The sequence below is a fragment of the Ischnura elegans genome, chromosome 9, assembly GCF_921293095.1.
Source record: "Ischnura elegans chromosome 9, ioIscEleg1.1, whole genome shotgun sequence".
NCBI classification, from domain to species: domain Eukaryota; kingdom Metazoa; phylum Arthropoda; class Insecta; order Odonata; family Coenagrionidae; genus Ischnura; species Ischnura elegans.
In genome coordinates this window covers 80,247,586-80,265,886 of record NC_060254.1, presented here as the reverse complement: position 1 = coordinate 80,265,886, position 18,301 = coordinate 80,247,586, and the positions used below count along the sequence as shown (strand labels likewise).

Here is an 18,301-nt window from a genome sequence, read left to right as displayed (position 1 = left end):
ACCAACATTGGGCATTCAAGGGAAGAATCAAAACCTATTGATTTGTCCCTAAATTAGAATGTGGTTATTTCACTTACTTCTAACCTAAAAGAAAACAAAAATTGAGCCAACACAACAAATTTATTCCAGAAAAATATTTCAGCCAATGGTGACACATGTCAATGCTTTTCCTCAACAAGAGCTATTGAATCATGGGAGGTTTTTATTCTGAAGGCAATGACAAGACAAGAGTTCTAGTCCATACTTCCATTTAAAATATTTAAAGAACAATAATATATAACTTCTAGTAATCGAAACACATTTCCTGATGATATTTCAATGGAGTTCTTGCATATGCTGGTACTACAATTTGCAAAAAAAATGTTTGAGGATGAGCAGGAGGTAATATAATCAAAATGAATTCATTTCCCTAATAGTCAAGTTAACTTATGAAAGAAAGCAATAAATCTCAAACACAAAGTCACTATTTTTCAACCTTGAGACAGCAAAATCAGGCACTATACCAATTCTAATATTTTATCCTCAACTGTCAATCATGTTTAAAATTAAAATACCCCATTCAAACATCTAGTAAGCGCACATACATTGGAGATGAATTAAGCAGGAAAAATGACCACCAAGAAAATGCTCATACTCAAGATTAACAGGATAAGTAAAGACCAAATATCACCCAAATACTGAAATCCAAATTGAAGAAAAGACTAAATACGGATTAACTGAGGAAAAAAAAGAGAAACAGTAAAGCACCAAAATTTCTTGCTCTGCTTAATAGAGGTAAGCTTTTTCCATTAGGGGAGACAATCCCCAATAACAAAGAGAAATTTTTAGTGGATTAGTCCTTGCATTATGATGATTATATACCCTATAGAAGATGGTGAAAAGTAAATGATGATATAAATAAATACATGATCTCCCATCTGCAGAACTAATTCCCTACAAATAGGAATATTTACCCCGGAACTCTTTCTCACCACCAACGAATGCCAGGGATTTGGACATTCTTGCTTTCAGCAATTCTTCAAGTCACCAATATATATTGCATTGCGGGTCTTAGCCTTACCAAAATGCAGATCTTCATCTACATGAAAACAGGCAATGGGCTAAAAATATGCTTTAGCTAAAAAAGCAATATTAAATCATTTAGAGCAACATTAGTGAAAATTGAGAAGCGCTCTTCTATACATAAATACGTAATTTAAAAAAATAATAGTTTAGTCTTTAGATCCCCAAATCCAAAGAGGCAACTTTTGATAAAGCTATGCAAAAAATACTTTTATTATTCTATTTGACTTGCGGTTGCACACCGGGCACTTGCCTGAGATGGACCATGCAGTCTTTGCACACTTATAACAGCAGCAAATGTGGCCAACGTTCCCATGGACAAATGCTGCATTCTTTGTCCCCTCCATACACATTACACACTTATCACTATTAGGAGCACTCACTACATCTTTGGCATTCTCCGTATTTGGTTTCGCTGTGTCACAGAAAGTACTAGTGGTTGGTGCTGAAATATCCCTTGTTTCATCATCATCCTTTTTAGAAAATGAGCCTAAACCACTGTCTGAGAATTCTTTGGACACATTACGACCCTTCTTGCGAACTTTCCTCTTTTTACTTCTACAACGCGGTCTTGGAGGGAACCAGTTTTTCCGCACCTAGAAGAGAGAGAAAAGTGTGGTAACCAGATCTGTTTAAGACATGGACTTAGTGCATACTGAGAAGTGGGAAGGGGAAAAGCTTTCCCAAGTGTAACCAAACATTACGTATGTAGAATTGCCAAGCTTAATGAACATTGTACAGAATTCACTCAAAACCAGACATACTTTCAGAAAGTGAGAAGCATAAAAATTAGGTTATTTCCCTGAAAATTTACAGATGAAAAGATGTACAGGAATATGTATTTGGAATTGATTTGATTGGAATAATTTGGAATTAATAACATTATTTAAATAAATATGGAGATGAACTTGGTAAAATACATGCCGAAAAACAAATTAGCTAATGAGAATTATCTTCTTAACTGCTATGAACATAAGCCTTCTGAATGGCCTGGTTTAGAGTATGCATGTGTTTTGCAATCAGGCTCCTAGTCCCATGGTATTTCCCAAGCAACTGCTGTTGCCTGAAACCTCCAACACCATAGGCCCTCAGTTTATTTTGTAGCAAGTGGAAGTGCAGTAGATGCATCTGTTACTAACAACATAAAATTAATAGTTTGAATAGAGGTAAATAGGTGTTTAGCATATACATATATAATAATATATGCCTGATGGTGATGATTATTCATCGAAACCCTTGAAAATCATTTTCAAACAATGGATTAAGTAATGGGTAGTTATCCAACCAAGCAACCTAGAAATGGAATACCACATACAAGGGCAGTTCCAGGATTTTTTCTGGGGGGGGGGCAATAGTCTGACAGACAAATGGTTTTCTTATATTTGGGATTAAAACATATAGCAATTACAGTGAACTTTTATTTTAATACAGTTGATGACCTCAAATCCGGAATCCAGAAACCCAGAACATTTGAAAATTCCTCTGCGTAGTGTTTTGACTTGGCACAAATTATAAATATGAAAATATAATAATAAATTAAAATGTTAAATGTTTAATAATGACAGTTTTCTACAATTTTTCCTTATACAGCTTATATTTTTTATTATGTCATGATCAAAGCGGATAAATCAGATTATTTTCATTATTTCATGCCACACCCCCTGTTGCCTTAATGATTTTCTAACTTTCGCATCATACCATCTCAGTACCCTACCCTCTTTTTTATTTCACTTATATACTTTATGATACCGAATGTATTTGCAAAAGGAAAGCTTTTTAAGTACCCTCCACTTTAAAGCTATATTACTGATTTTTTTTTTTCAAATTTATTTATTATCAATTTCCCCGTAAACAGCACATGACGGCCTTTTACAACGAGGGTTTCCAATATTAACAAAGTACAACACAAACATCCATGCCCTGGATAGGGATCACCTATCCAGGCGGGATTCGAACCCATGACCTACGGTTTGGCAGGCGAGGACTTTACCCCACCACCACCGAGAGGATTACACAAAACAAAACTAAAGTAATGAAAACGGGACCGTATTAAAAATCTGGTCTATTTTCTAAGGAGTGTGAAGAGTTCTCAGTTCGCAGGCTGTAACAACATTAACCATGACACAAGAGGAACAACTTGATCAATTCTATACCACTAGCATGTAAATCTTGCCATCAGGAGCAAATTCTTGGCCGAGGGAGGGGAGGAGGTGGAGGGGAAGTCTCTAGTAAGTGGTGCGAGCTGTACCTCTGCGGCACTGCGGTGCAGGGTAGCACAGTGGGGGGATGGATTGCATTATGACGGACGATATGTCGTAAACGCTTAGAGATAGGTCAAAACCATCAAATAATCAGCCCTATAGGACTTCACTTATACGTTTTACTTAAGGATAGCACTTTTTTGGTACCAAAAAACTCAATTGAGGGTCCTCAGCACTTAGGGCGCTTGGGGTACGGGTTGCCATTATTTCAAAGTAACCAAATTTTAGCACGTGAATATAACCTCATTTGGAGACCAGGAAAACATAACTTTTCTCAATTCTGAAAAATAAGGGCTGGCCTAGTGTTCATTCTCTTGCTAAAGGGCTGAATTAGCATTGGAAAAGTAAAGACATAATGGTCATATTAGTACTTTACATTGTTAACAGAATGTATCCAGATACGATGGAATATGTATTAACTTTGATTGAACCAATACCTAATTCAAAAAGATGGCAAGATGGATGATTGACCATAAGCCCCCAGAAAATCATATTTACCGGTTGATAAATACTTTACGAACAATAACTACTATTAAAAAGTAGATATTATAATATATTAGTGATTCTTAGCAGATAATATTCTTAACAAACCTTTCCTTACCCTTACCATTTCTTTAGTGGCAGCGATGAGGTAATCCTCACCCGATGCTTTTACTATGACATACACCTTCGCCATCATGCACGCAACGACTTAACGAAAATACACCACCAATTAACGCTTTTATTGCCAGCTGTCTGCTTACTGCTGCTACTACCGCTCTCAGCTTGCAGTAACCGTAGTAGATTCAACAATAGGAAACGTCATTAACTGACTGATGCTATCTGATCCTGTGCTGTACTGCCAGTGGATTTCGCAAAGCACCCATTGCAGACTATTTACACAATGGCAAAAAGCAGAAAATTACAGGTACTGTGTAATTTTTCAATTGTCATTGACACAGTAAAAATACATTACCACAAAACAAAAACATTAAAATTAACTTAAAAAATTTCAATGTGAATTGTGTTGCACATAATCATCTGACAAGGTCACAAGCTGATATACGTTATATATAATTTTGTGGGCACTATAGTTGCAAACATGGGGCCTAAAGAATTGGGCATCAAACTATATAACAAACTGCCCTTGGGTCTTAAAACTGTGAATGACAATAATTTTATTAAAATCGATCAATCAATGGGATTTTTGATATTGTTCATTTTTGACGAATGTGCCAATCAATATTTGGTTAGTGATACCAGATTTTCTTTACCTTCTAGGGGCCAGTGGGTCACGGGTTGAAGACCCTTGTGCTAGAAGGTCGTGCAAATAAAGATACATATTACTATTATTCCACCATGTCGTCACTGGTGAGAGAATAAGCCATCTGCTGCCGATAATCTCATTACCAATCATGAGTCATTATTAGAATCCGTGAAAGTGGTTTTATTTTTTGCTAAAAATCGTTTTAAAATGAGCGATTTCAGTATTGTCGAAAGTTTTGCTGGTGTTATCATAATGTTTAAATTTTTGCACATTTCTAGGTGTTTTATTATTTTGGTGCACATTTCACGATTGCTGATACTTCTTCATGCAAAACATTTAAAACATTAAATACAATGGCGACAGTGCAAAATTTCCAATAAAACCAAATGAAGGAAATGGTTCAAGGTACATATATCAACAGTTCAAGCATTAATATTATAAAGTGAGCAAGGAAAGATGCACCGTGAACACTTCACTCGATTAATTTGCTTTGTGAGGAAGACTAGAGCAAAAATTGACCAAGCAGTACTGAAATTTGTTTTCAGTTTCATTGTATTAATTTAGACCAATGTTTAAGCTCTTCCTGCTACTTTTTCCCTATACATAATCAGAATGTATTCTTGCCGAATATGATCGGCAGACGGCTGATTCCCACTACCCTTCATGTATGTACTTCGAGACCCTTTCCCGAATTTTTGGATTATAAAGTTTCTTTACACTAATTTCATCATTTAAAAACGATTCTGTAGTAAGGACAACAAACTCCTCTTTCGCCTCCTTCACTTTCGTTGACTTAGTGTCTTTTCAAATGATAGCTGTCATTTTGTGAGTCCCCTTTCTTTCCCACATTTACGTGTAACGCAATTGATGTGCTTTAACAAGGTGACATGTCTTTCAGATTCAAGTCTTTTATCCCAAATTTCACACAGTAATACTTTGTCTTTCACATAAAATCTTTCTGAGCTCAATTCAGTCGCCCTAGTATGAACGGTAACACTAGGTTTTCGGCATTTTAAAATTCATTTCCTTCGTTTGATATATAAAGCTGTAGCTGTGATTACAAAAGTCCAAATGTGAATCACAACTAATCATGACAGTGTTTTCAAATGGAGTGCTGAGTAGCAATGGTATAACTGTAAGTAATGTTTAACTTACATTTCGACCAAAAAGTTTTCATGTTGTGGGCTCCCTTTTTATAGCCCTCGTGCTGAGGGAAGGTATGTTCAACAAAATCACTTACTGTCGGCATCAAAATGATGTGCCGCTGTACTTTGCAAATTTATATCTGAACTTTAGTGCAAGCCATAATAATGAATAATACGTCATTTTAAAGGAAATTTTATTCTAAATACTAATTTATTTTTTGTTTACTAAAAAATTCAAAAATCAAGACACGGGAGTGCAATAAATGACTCCGCGCACCAGAAAATTAGCCGTTTTGTCAACTTCATTAACTTTGAAACTCAACCTAGGGAAAACTACTAAGTCTACAGCATTCATCTTCCACAATAAGTTTCAAACATTATTGTAGATTAATAAAATGGCTTTTGCGTATTTTTAGAACGCATGCAATGCAATATCTAATCTCGCGAATTTCACAGATCTCTAGTTATTATTCACAGACAGCAAAAATTAAGATCAACTAGTATAGCATGGCTTAAAAATGAGCGATAAGTATTTATGCTTACCTGGAAGCACCTCTTACAGTAGCGAGGTAGTGGCTTGTTCACAGCCTTGCACCGCAGGCATGTCCAGAGGTCAGTGCTCGGGATTTCCTGATCGGTGGATGTACTGTGGGTGTCTGAATGAGAGTCATCACCCCAGAATTCCTCATCTTCAACCTTCAAAACTATCTCCGTCACTTTGACGCAGCATTCCTATATAGTGGAAAAAAACACCCTCTACTTAGGCTGTATGATTTTTTAACAGACACTGCAGATACTTCATTCAATGATGAATCTTTACCTTTTCTCGAAGCAACACATCAACATTACAATTAGAACTCTCAACCACAGTAAATTAACTTCATCATCAACATTCTGATGCTATATTTATCTCACCGATACATTTGACAGAGCAATAAATTAATTTTTTTGTGCTCTGATAGAGATAAATATAAATTCATTGTGGTCATAATGTAGGTTATGGATTAAATATATGGTAAGAGAAGTTCTAACCAGCCCATAATTGCATAAAGATGTTTAGAGGACCAATATTATTGCACATAGTCATAATTTATAATCATGATGATGAGTACTGAAATAACATTGAATTAGACCCTACTTAAATACGATATTAAGTACATTCTTTATCCAAGGCAGTACTATTTTTTTGTTACAAATGTCTTTGTTTTTCGTAGGTGCAAAAGGTATCGATTCTCTATCAAAATAACTTTATCTAGTAAAAGCATAAAATTTAAAAAAAAACATTTGAAAGGGAATTCACTCAGCAACAACAAGGCCAAGGCAGTTCAATTCCAGTGACAGTAGTTACTACCACCACTTGTAGGCATCTTCAGCTATAGGTCAACTTCATTATTCCCTTTCTCTCAGTTTCAATATTATGCTGCATGTCCAATTAGACCAGCATCTTATTGGCATTTATGATTTGTCCCAGTGAAAAGATTCCCCTTTACCAACAAGTACAACTTGCAATTTACCAGTACATATTTCAATCAAATTCTAGATGAAACTTATGAAAGCTGTTTGAGTCTAGGGTGAATTCCAGTGTTAATTTAATAGTTAGAACAAATATTTTATCCTCTAGAGTTGCACTTGGAATATCACACCCCCAGACCTTGCACAATAACATGAGACTTAGGGACCTGATAATGATAGTGGAAGAATCCAAGACGATAATGGAGATGACATCCGATGCAACGGTCTTGAAAAGTGAATTGCTGTTCCCCACACTTCGAGTTGTAATTTGATTTCAATTTGAGGTATTGAACATCTCATACTTACCTAGTATTATTTTTAACAAATTTTAAATTATACACTGTTTATGCAAAGGACATGTTTTGTTGGATAGTTAAATTGACCGAGAAAACTTTGGTTTAATTTGCAAAGGCTTCACTAATAAAAAGGTGGGAGATTGCTAAGTGTTTGTTACAGAAATCCATTCGTTTGTAATGAAGTTTACTTGAAAAATTATTTATTGGTAGTTCTTGTTTAGCACAACTATAGCCATTCTTTTGAAAATAAAAATTGTATGAAAAAATATTGGAGATCGAATGTACAGCAGTGGAAGGGGTATACTTAAGGATACGCCGGCCGCAGTGGCGGCGGAGTCAAGTCCTTGCCTGCCAAACAAGAGGTCAAGGGTTCAAGTCCTGCCCGAGCAGGTTTCTCCTATCCAGGGCATGGATGTTCGTGCACGCGTATTTGTTGAAATGTTTAAAATAACCCCGAAGTAAAAGCCCAAAATGTGCAGTTTTTGTTGGCAAGGAAATAAATAAATTTAGACCCATGTGAAGCTGAAATAGTGGCAACCTTGACTGAAGGTAATTAATGGAGAGTGCCTCACATTACTAAGTAATTAATAGGTGAGTTGAGAAAAATATAGAACCACAGGCTAACATATCTCCATCTACAAAAGAGGCGAATGGAATCGAGGGAATTTTAGGCTCGGGGGCATAAGATATAGAGGTTCATGCAAAGTTTGCATCATTTAAAAATAAATACAAATAACTGAGTGCAGTTGATGAATTATTTATGAATGATCTTATCAATGTTGGAAAAGTTAGAGAGGAATATTAAAGAGACAGAAATGTAGAAAGCAGGAAAATACAAATTGTGGTAACTACCTACAAAGAAATAATGACAGCGCAACAAATGCCAGAAGTTGCAGGAAGGGAAAATAGTTGTAGCCACATTCCCAAAAATACTCTGAATATACTGACATTGATAATTAATCACTTCAACGGTAAAATAAAAAGTTGGATTGGATTTTGAAGTACATCCTCTAAGATTTATGAGTGGGGAAATCTTCAAGAAGACAAATCTAGAATTTATGTTGGTGGTGGTTCTCGGGTATTGCTGTGTAGAAAACATTTTCACTCAACGTTTCACTCCTCCTACTGGAAGCGTTATCAAGAGAATGGATAAAATGAATGCATTCTCTTGATAACGCTTCCAGTAGGAGGAGTCAAACGTTGAGTGCAAATGTTTTCTACACAGCAATACCCGAGAACCACCACCAACATAGATAAAAGAAGCTGTGAAAATCTTCAGACGAAAATCTAGAATTTATCACAAAATTTAGCATTGAATGCCTTTTCATAGCTACACATTCTTTTAGAAGGTTTACCCCATTCAAAGAAAATTATAACACAACAATTGAGATGAAAGCATGTTATGCAGTACCAGTCTTCTTGATTGATGTTAATACAATGGACCTCTAACCTTTAGTTTTAAGAAAAGGAAAAGATCCGCCTCTGACTCAATTTGTAACGTAAATTACCATAGTAATCAATGGTATCATCATTCTAAGTTTTCATTAATGTTCCACTCATATCATAATGGCACAAAACATTTACTTTTATCATGTGCATTTATTTTGTACAAAAATTTAATGATAACATAAAGCAAGACAAGAAAGATCCGAGTAATGCGGCTCATAAACTTACGTCTTGCAAAGTAGGCAAATAATTTCTTATTCTCATGAAATCAATGCGGCATTTTTAAGGAAGAAAATTTATTACCTCAAACAGAAATCATTACATTAAAGACCAGAGAAATAATATAATTGAATCCTGAAAGTGCATACACGGAGAAATTGCATTTCTAACTTGATACTTTGTTGAGTTTTGCATAAACATAAAGTAATCGGAAATCATGTAACTGAGTTATCTAAAGAGGAACATTTATCAAGATGCTTTATAGCGATGTTAATCACATCCTACTGAATACCCCCATAACTTAGCTTTTATTCCTGGAACTACATTGGGTGGCCATCCTGCAACAGAAGTTTCTAAGCATATGTTCCGTCAGCTGATATCAAAGCAATTTTAACATCGCCTTCCAACTTCTGCCACCTTAGAAGTTTTCATTTTTTCAGCCTTAACATAAAGCCTATGATTGGCTTCTTTCAATCATGGTGAACTGAGACTCTAAACTCTAATTTACAATAAATTATTTGGCTCTTTCCATAAGTGGTGAACAACACTATTGGCACAACTAGTTTTCCAAAAATCTAAGTCCAGCTATTGATGATAATTTTTACATTTTCACTGAAATTTTCTCAATCGATCTAATTACTTTCAATAATTAAACCTCATCATAGAGTGAAAGGTTACTAAAAATAAAATAGAACATACTGAAGGTAAGTATTACACTTCATTATAATCAAGGCAATCAAGTTGTTATACTTCATTTATTATATCAATGCATGTAAATAGAAGGATGTATGTGATTAAATAATTTATTTAAAGAAAAATAATTTTTATGAGTTTTAAGGTGGTATGAGGCATTAAATCATACAATATTAGATTCTGAAATCTGATTTAAAATTCAGAATTCAAGATAAATATTCCCATCCAAAAAAAAGGCATTCAACCCATCTCTAGCTGTTTGCTGTTGAGCCTCATTCCATGAATGAGAGAGAAATGGGAACATTTTGCATTTCGGATATTTTCCAAAATTAGCGGAAGACTTGAAATTTTGCTGTTGCAGCTGAAAGATTGACGCAATGCTGCTAGCAATGACTAATGCACCTATAAGCAGGGTTGATAAAAATCATGATTTTTTTCAAAAAAATCATATTTGTTGATTTTTTTGATTTAAATCGGATTTTATTGATTTAAATGAGATTTTTATGATTCTCCATTCATCAAAAATTCAGTTATTTGCAAAACTAACTATTTGGGCAGCATATTGGAGAATGATCGTTTGCAGAAACAATAAGAGGCAACATACTCTAAACTTAATACAACATTTAGTTAATCAGAGGAGAGAACTATGGAAATGACAATGGTATCAAATTAAAAATTACGCTAGCATAATATAAAATTGCCATTGGAAGTATCAAATGTGCAATATTATGCGGTTGTAAAGCATATGAAGTTTAGAAAAATTCTGTAATTGCAACTTTGTTTGGTGCCTACGCTTAGAAGTTAAATCAGAAAACAATTTTTTTTTCAACGGATACACTAGTATTCTAACCAAAGCCATTTTTTTTAATTTTCATGTTACATGCATTCCTACAGTATCATTTCTATTTAAGAGCCACCATTGTGCTGATAACTGTCGATTCATTGTATTAATTAAGAAATAAAAATCAAAATTATACACTTACAGCTTCCTTTTCTTGACTCTTTAAAAATCAAACATATAGATCACATTATGATTAAAATCACCTGATTTTTTAAATAAAAATCAAGTGATTTAAATCAACCAACCCTGCCTATAAGGATTTAAAAAATTGAGAAAAAATTTTAAAATACTACTTTTCTACCTAACCCTAGCCTGTAAGATAGAAGGTTGCGATACTTTTTTCCAGATTTTTATGCCAGTTTCACAACATGATAATGTCGTCAAAATTATTGAAACCAATACAAAATGCCAAATCTACTTGAGAAAGAAATCATGGAATTGCACCCGATGTTCTACTGCCATCCTTACCATCCCATTCTCTGGTGATCCCTGCTTTTAAAAGAATGCTGATGGATAATAAAGAGGGAAACTATACTTAGACAAATACTGAATTCAAGCAGTCTCAATTTCTTCATGATAATAAAAAGAACAAACAAGTTAGAAAAATTCAGAAGAGCCAAATGAACAACCATAACAGTTTTTTATAAGATAAAATAATAAGATAATCATAGATGGGTGAATTTTATATGAAGTACTTTGAGGAGTACTTTTGGAGTTTGTTTTCGATTTCCAAACTATTTCAAAATTTTAAGAAGTAAGTGTAAGTATATATGAAAATTAAAATTGGAAAGAGTTTAATTTTGTAATAAAATAAATACCATTGAAATCATAGTCTCGGTCAAGTAAGGCTTAAGGTAGAGATACTATGTGTACTCACCTAACTGCATATGAAGTGCATCAGAGGACTAAGCCTCAAGAAACCTTCAGACTGGTCTAATCTATTTTCACTCAAACGTAAAAAAATTGGAATTGGCACCCGATACCTACTCTTACCTCTTTTCACAGCATATATCTTGAAGGGTTAACTAAAGAGAGGAACCTTTAGCTTCTGGTATTTCCTGCTCAATTAAAGTTCTAGAATATGTATACTTTTATGGGCCTACCTCTAATACAGATTCAAAAAACTTGATTACAGGATGAAAAACCACTGTACTGGAGTAATGGACACAACGCAGCCATGTTACCATGATTTTTGTTTCATTATAAAGAAGAAAAAATGACTTTAATATGTATTAACCTTAAGAATTAAACAAATAACAAATAAAAAAAAACAAAAAATGGAAAACTAAGAGAATATCTTAGGAAGTTTTCAAGTTCTAAATTAATTTTTACTAATCCTAAGCAAATATTATACCAATGCTTACTTCGTCGTCAGATGACGTATCAACACTACCCATGCGAAACGGTCTCTCAGCTTCAGAAAGGGACCCTAGTTCATACTCTACATCTGAACTTGAAAAACTTTCCTGGGACGAATCTTCACTGTGGCTACTGGTGTCTGGTGTATCCCGGCATAACTCTGTCAAGAAATTAATCCACCATAATAGTCAAAGCTGAAAACTACACTAACTCGGAACAGTGACGAATACTGAAGTCACTCGTTTTCAAAAACATACCTGTCTCCCAACCCTGCATACTGTGAACACTTTCATCTCCAGAAAGAACAGGAGACATTTCAGGAACAAAAAACACTCCCAGATTTTGCCGTTTACTAGGATGCACGAGAAAGTCTGAAAGGAATTCGAATTCATTCTGCTAACTAATGCTTAATGGATCATATAATAAACCAAAATAGTAAAGGTAAATACAGCATGGTTTGAAATTACAGAGTCCAATCAAATGATTTTCTTTTAAAGTGGATCAATGGAGAAAAGGAATAGGAACTACGAACCAAACCTATACCTACCTGGCAACAGGCATGAATGGCTAAACTTAATTTTCTTTAAATAAATAAATACAGATCCGTAAATAAGACAAACTTTCAGAAAATAAAAAATGAAGCATCTCCTAATTTGATGAATTCCACACACAATCTATGACAAATGTCACAAAGGATAAGCCACAAATTAGAGAATAGTTATAATTGCTTTACCTATTTCTAAACTAATCACATTATTTTGTACAGCTTCAAAGTTAATGTCAAGCGTAAATATGAGAATGAAAAAATAAATGCTTAACCAGACCAACTTTTATGAACGAATGAACAAAAAATAAAACCTATTCCAGTTTGTTCACACATTTGTAAAAGTTGCATTCCACTGAAACCATTCATGAACTCATACAAAAAATGCATCACATGATGGCTCTTAGGGCCTGTTTATATGGTACATTAACATGTACGGGTTAATGTCTAGATGTATGAACGCGAGAATGAATGCCAAAATGCACCGTGCAACCACCCAACTTGTGCAAATGCATGCACAGAAAATAGAACCTGTTCTAATTTGGTTCATGCATTCGTACATGTTCCGTTCCGGTCCTCATAAATCATTCATGCAAACAGACATTAACTCGTACGTGTTAATGTATCATGTAAACAGGCCTTAACAGTCATGAATCCTAAGTACAATGCAAACTAAGGGCAAACTTTAAAATGAAAGCAGGCAGAATGGTCCATTGAAGTACCAACATATGGCACAGTGTTTTCAACTTCAAAGCTACTAGGTAAAGAGTTCAACCTTTAGTCTAAATTAGCATCAATAAGGTAAGACAATTGTCAGCATCATTCAGCAGCAAGCACTGGCAATGATCAGCTAATTGACCACATCACCCATACAAACACTGGGAGAAAAACATTTCTCTCCAGAGATCAATAGTTGCCTCAATGTAGTAAGAGATGGGCACATTACAGAAATTTTCATTTGAGGCAAATTAAGGAAGATCATAAAAATTACCATAATCCTAAGTTAATTTTAAGCTTTAAGCCATGAAAAATTAAAGCAGGATTACTCATATGTAGAAGGGAAAAACTATGCTGATACTAAAACAATTTATTAATTCAAAAAAAGGTAAGCATGACAGACACAAATTTTACATTTCGTGTGATACTTTTAACCTTCATCCACATCATTTGGCAGTTAACTATGAGAAGTATTAACTACAATTATAAAAACAAAAATCACTAAGGTAAAATAATCCATGGAAATATTATTCCATTTCCCAGCCTATACATGATGTACTCAGTGATGTATGCAAGACAAAACCTGCCCACTTCACCATAAAGGCAGACTTACAGGTAAGAGAAGAATATCTAATGACCTACATAAAGGTAGTGTTAAGACCAGAGGCAGAATTCTTTGCCTTGGAGCACCATTCTCAACAGTGATGGAATTTCTCTAGCACCCAAACAGATGAGGAGGTAGTGTACAGCATGAGAAGTATTTCCAGCAAATACTAAAAAAATTGACGTTGCTCAGAGAGTAAATAGAATTGTTTGTTTACAAGCTTTTCTCATGATTGTACAGTTGTTGTACCAATCTGTATTAATGTCAATTTATCTCCAAGTTTGAAGAAAAAATTCACAGTGACCTCTAATGAATAAAGAGCAACAACATATGAGATGGATTACACCATTCTCACTGTGATATAAGTAAAATAAAAATTATGATTAAGGGTGTAACCTACCTAACAGTCGGTGTTCACCAGTATTCACAATGATAGCATGATTGTATTCAATAATTTACATAATAAAAATGTTCTCAGAGATTTAGTGTTCAACCTTGAGATCGACTATGGAGCAACGGAATTGTAGGAAAGCCTATCATCTTAGCCATGAAAATATGAGGTCACCACAAGCAAAACAAAAATGTTTATGCCTATTTTTTTGATTAATATTTTGTGTTTATTGGATATACTGCTATTCATTAATACTGTTTTATACCTTAGTACATATTTGTATAACTACTGTGAAAGAGACAATTATATGGTGATTTGCATGATGTTATGATAGTGGAAGACTACACGAAGGGAGCTAATTTTCTGATTGTTGACTTGAAATCCTCAAGGTGAGTCCCATGAATTCATCAGTTGTGCTTTAATGGAATCATCAGTGATAGAACTTTAGGTTTAGGAGAAAACATATGCAGTGTTCAGATTATGATAAATTTGATTACTCGTTCCGCTAAGTAAAGTAACATATGTATGCAAGTTATATGGCAACAATTGCATTAAGATGGCATTCAGGTTTTTACTATTGAGAAAAGGAATGAAAATCAGTTTCTTAATCTTATAAATCACCAACAGGCTTTCCATAGACTGGGCCTACCGACCTGTATTTGGGCAATGCAATATTTTCACCGAGTTTATTTTTGAAATGTTTTAAAGTTACTACAACATTTTCAAGTTTTTATTCCAGTAACAATAAATTCATCAGAAATATTGCAATGTCATATTTATATAACTAATAGTAATAACTTTCATAACATCGTGCACATATCATTAACTATGCAATGGGGTCAAAACTGAGGCATTTATCAATTGAAAACTGGGGAATGCTATCAATTTCAAATATATAACGGAGGCTCTCAAACATTTCAAAGAAGATAACCAACGCACCGATATTGTGCACATGTTGGACTATAATGGTTTTCAAATGACTTGGGCACTGGAACAGTCCTTAAAACCAGTTGGTGTCTGAGCCTTTCAGCAAATTCCAGGAAAAAGGAAATATGTGCATAGAATATGGGAAATATTTTTACAGAATCATATGGAGACATGGTAAATTTCATGGGGGGGGATTCATTTGGATTGGGAACACAACATTTTGAGGTGGTTTGAACCACATGACCCCCCTACTCACTGATGCCTTGGGACACTGCCCTCAATGGGGCACAAAAACCTTAACATGGCCAAGTTTTGTCTTCCTAAGGGGAAATCTGCACAAGACACAGAAACAGATCCTTCAGCTTTGTAAAGCAGCGAGCAGATTCACAAATCCTTTCCAACTGAGGTCTGAGAGCAACTGATTATCTTATCTAAAGAGGAAAGGATGTGCCCACACTGCACTTCACACTTCCACTATTACACCTTGTCAAGAATAAACGTACATGTGCCCTCCCTAATCATGTTTTATCCAAAACAATTTAATAATTTTAGATCTAGTGATCAATAGAAATCGCACCACTGAAATGTCGAGTATTGCATTAATCCTTCAGAACGATTTCATGAGGATCTTAATAAATAATGGCCCGATTAAGAGTAAATTAGAATTATTATTTGAAATTCATGATTTTTTCTCGTGGATTGTTTTTTCTACTCAAGAGACAACATTGCTGCATCTGATGATTTGTTGATTTTTCCAATGATTATCATTATCATTTTTAATCTTATAATGTTAATCGAGACTTTAAAATTAGGCTTATCATATTTTTCAATAAAAACAAGAGCAACAGCAGATAAAGCTGCCCATATACCCTATAACATTATCAATTAAAAAGATGAAACAACAAAAAACCAGGGTAACTCAGAAATGTCCATAATTGAGCATGGAACATAATGGTCGCATAATTGAGCATACGGGCGTTTTTGGGGACAAATTCGCTTTCATATTGAGTTCATTATTAATGCATGGGAAAATATTTCATTCTATCTCAGTCATTAAGTAACTATGGACTCTCTTCAGGCATAAGTACGCTTTTGATAAAAATGGTACATAAGCCATCTCGGGCATGAACTCTATGACAGACAATTTAAATTATAAAAGTAAGAGAGTTAGTGAGTAAAAAGCGGTGCATTGGTCAGTAGTTTCTTACATGCGTGAGTTATGCATGTGGGAGCTAATTAACACTTGGCTAAAAATCAAAGATAAATCTGAGTCAAACAAGTGAAAAAGTATAAAAGAAGTATTTTTTATACAGCAGTAAATCAGGATACCTCAAGCACTACTCTATCTTCGATGAAATTGAATATTAAAAAGCTCAAATAATACGTTGCGTAGGTGCTCCAAGAGATAAAATGCCATACTTGCAGCATCACCTAATGACTTAAGACCTTAAATCTAAATAGGAAGGATGCAGAGGTGAAAAAAGATCGACAATCATTTGTAAAGTTGTACAACTAATACTATTTCACCAAATAGACGCAGCTGTTTGCGGCATATGGCATCAAACGCTGATTGAACCCAACACAGGGTTTTTAAAAAATCGTTACGAAAACGGTACAGCATAAATCGAAATTTACAGTAAGCCTATTTGATTGAGGTATCGAAATACAAACTAAGTAAATGGTAAAATTCACCAAATATATCATATTTTGAATTTATTACGCATACACACACGGACAAGCGCTAGTAGCTACGAAATACGAGAAAACAAATGAAAACGATCAAATAAAAGCAAATGAGTATAATTAAAGGATGGTAAGATAAGTGTTCATTGACTTACCAATTGAATCATTTTCTCTCTCTCTTTTCTGCATTCCGGATGCTTAAATGGAATGGAAAAATCCCATGTGAGAATGTAACTTTAACAACAAACTCTACAAAAGTTTTGAACAATTTGAAGATTGCACATTCGGACTCCCATAACTATTGATATGGGATACCAAGAATAATGTAGACGAAGCACGGTTTAAAATACCACAACGAGCAATCAACAAACCACCGCAAAATTTCACAGCCCCAGTGACTTCCTCACTTTTCCCTGACGACCTCGCGCACTCCACCACAACTTGCTAGAACTTGTTCGGTCGTTGTTGATAATTGGAATATCGCGTAATTTGTCCAAGAATGTATCAGAATGACCGGATCATCCAAGTGATCCGTGTCTTGCGGCGGGAAGCGGAAACGGCGTGGACAGGTCCGCTAGTTCCAAGCGTTCCACCGATTCCACTCGTGCGGTATGTAACCGCTATATTCGAATACACAAGCGGGGTCAGGCTGAAGCGTAAGTGACACGTTAACTGTTGGCGCTCCAGTATTCAATGCGTTTATAACTTACTTACGCATTATTTAATAAATAAATATTTTATATCATATAAACGACAGAAACATCTACAAATATGGCATTTTTTCATCATCTATTGCTCTTCTTTCATGGTAGGCTGTCATGAATATTCCATATACTTAATCTTTACAACTCACGAATATTTTATTTCTTCCTAAAAATAGAGCATATGCATTTTAACTTTATCTTCTGCATAGATAGACATTTTTATTACATCATGTTTAGGCACAACTAATACTTACGGGTGTGGTGGTATTGCATACCCACCAGGGTAAGCAGGAGTTGCAGGGGCCCTCCTCCAGAAAATTTTTAAGAATAATGGTTCAAAATGGCTAGTTTTACAGCTTTCTGAGGGATATTTGATAAATCCTAACACTATTCTATAAGTAATACTGATCCAAATAAGTAAAATGGATTAAGCTTAAAAATTTCTCTGGGCTCTGGGGGGGTTTTATCCCCCACAACTCCCCCCTCGCTGCGCCACTGCCTTGTAACACCCAACTTATGTGAACTCATGAAAGGAAAATAAAACCTGTTCTTATTTGTTTCATGCATTCGTACATATTCCGTTCTGATCCACAAAAATAATTCATGCTGTCAGACATTAACTTGTACAAGACATTAACTTGTACTTGATGT

The 18,301-nt window shown here is 34.7% G+C and overlaps 1 protein-coding gene across 2 annotated transcripts; it reads right to left on the bottom strand.

The window, feature by feature from the left end:
* Nucleotides 1-101: 101 nt before the first annotated feature.
* LOC124165249 (E3 ubiquitin-protein ligase Mdm2-like) lies at nt 102-17,478 on the bottom strand. 2 transcript variants are annotated; one of them, XM_046542568.1, is made up of 6 exons: nt 17,318-17,478; nt 17,102-17,143; nt 12,338-12,451; nt 12,086-12,240; nt 6,258-6,446; nt 102-1,658 (listed from the first exon to the last, which is right to left on the bottom strand). In XM_046542568.1, exons 2-6 carry the CDS (start codon nt 17,133-17,135, stop codon nt 1,257-1,259), a joined length of 894 nt encoding a protein of 297 aa, XP_046398524.1. In that variant the 5' UTR covers nt 17,136-17,143; nt 17,318-17,478; the 3' UTR covers nt 102-1,256. The 2 variants fall into 2 exon arrangements, with proteins under 2 accessions (XP_046398524.1, XP_046398525.1); XM_046542569.1 differs by having other exon boundaries at nt 17,354-17,478.
* Between the last annotated feature and the right edge of the window lie 823 nt (nt 17,479-18,301).

Excerpts from the sequence above, each read along its gene's own strand:
- LOC124165249 (XM_046542568.1), bottom strand. The coding sequence starts at position 17,135 with ATGCAGAAAAGAGAGAGAGAAAATGATTCAATTG. Across the intron at positions 12,241-12,337 it reads TATGCAGGGTTGGGAGACAG|AGTTATGCCGGGATACACCA; the intron begins GTATGTTTTTGA and ends ATTTCTTGACAG. Across the intron at positions 6,447-12,085 it reads ATACGTCATCTGACGACGAA|GAATGCTGCGTCAAAGTGAC; the intron begins GTAAGCATTGGT and ends TCCACTATATAG.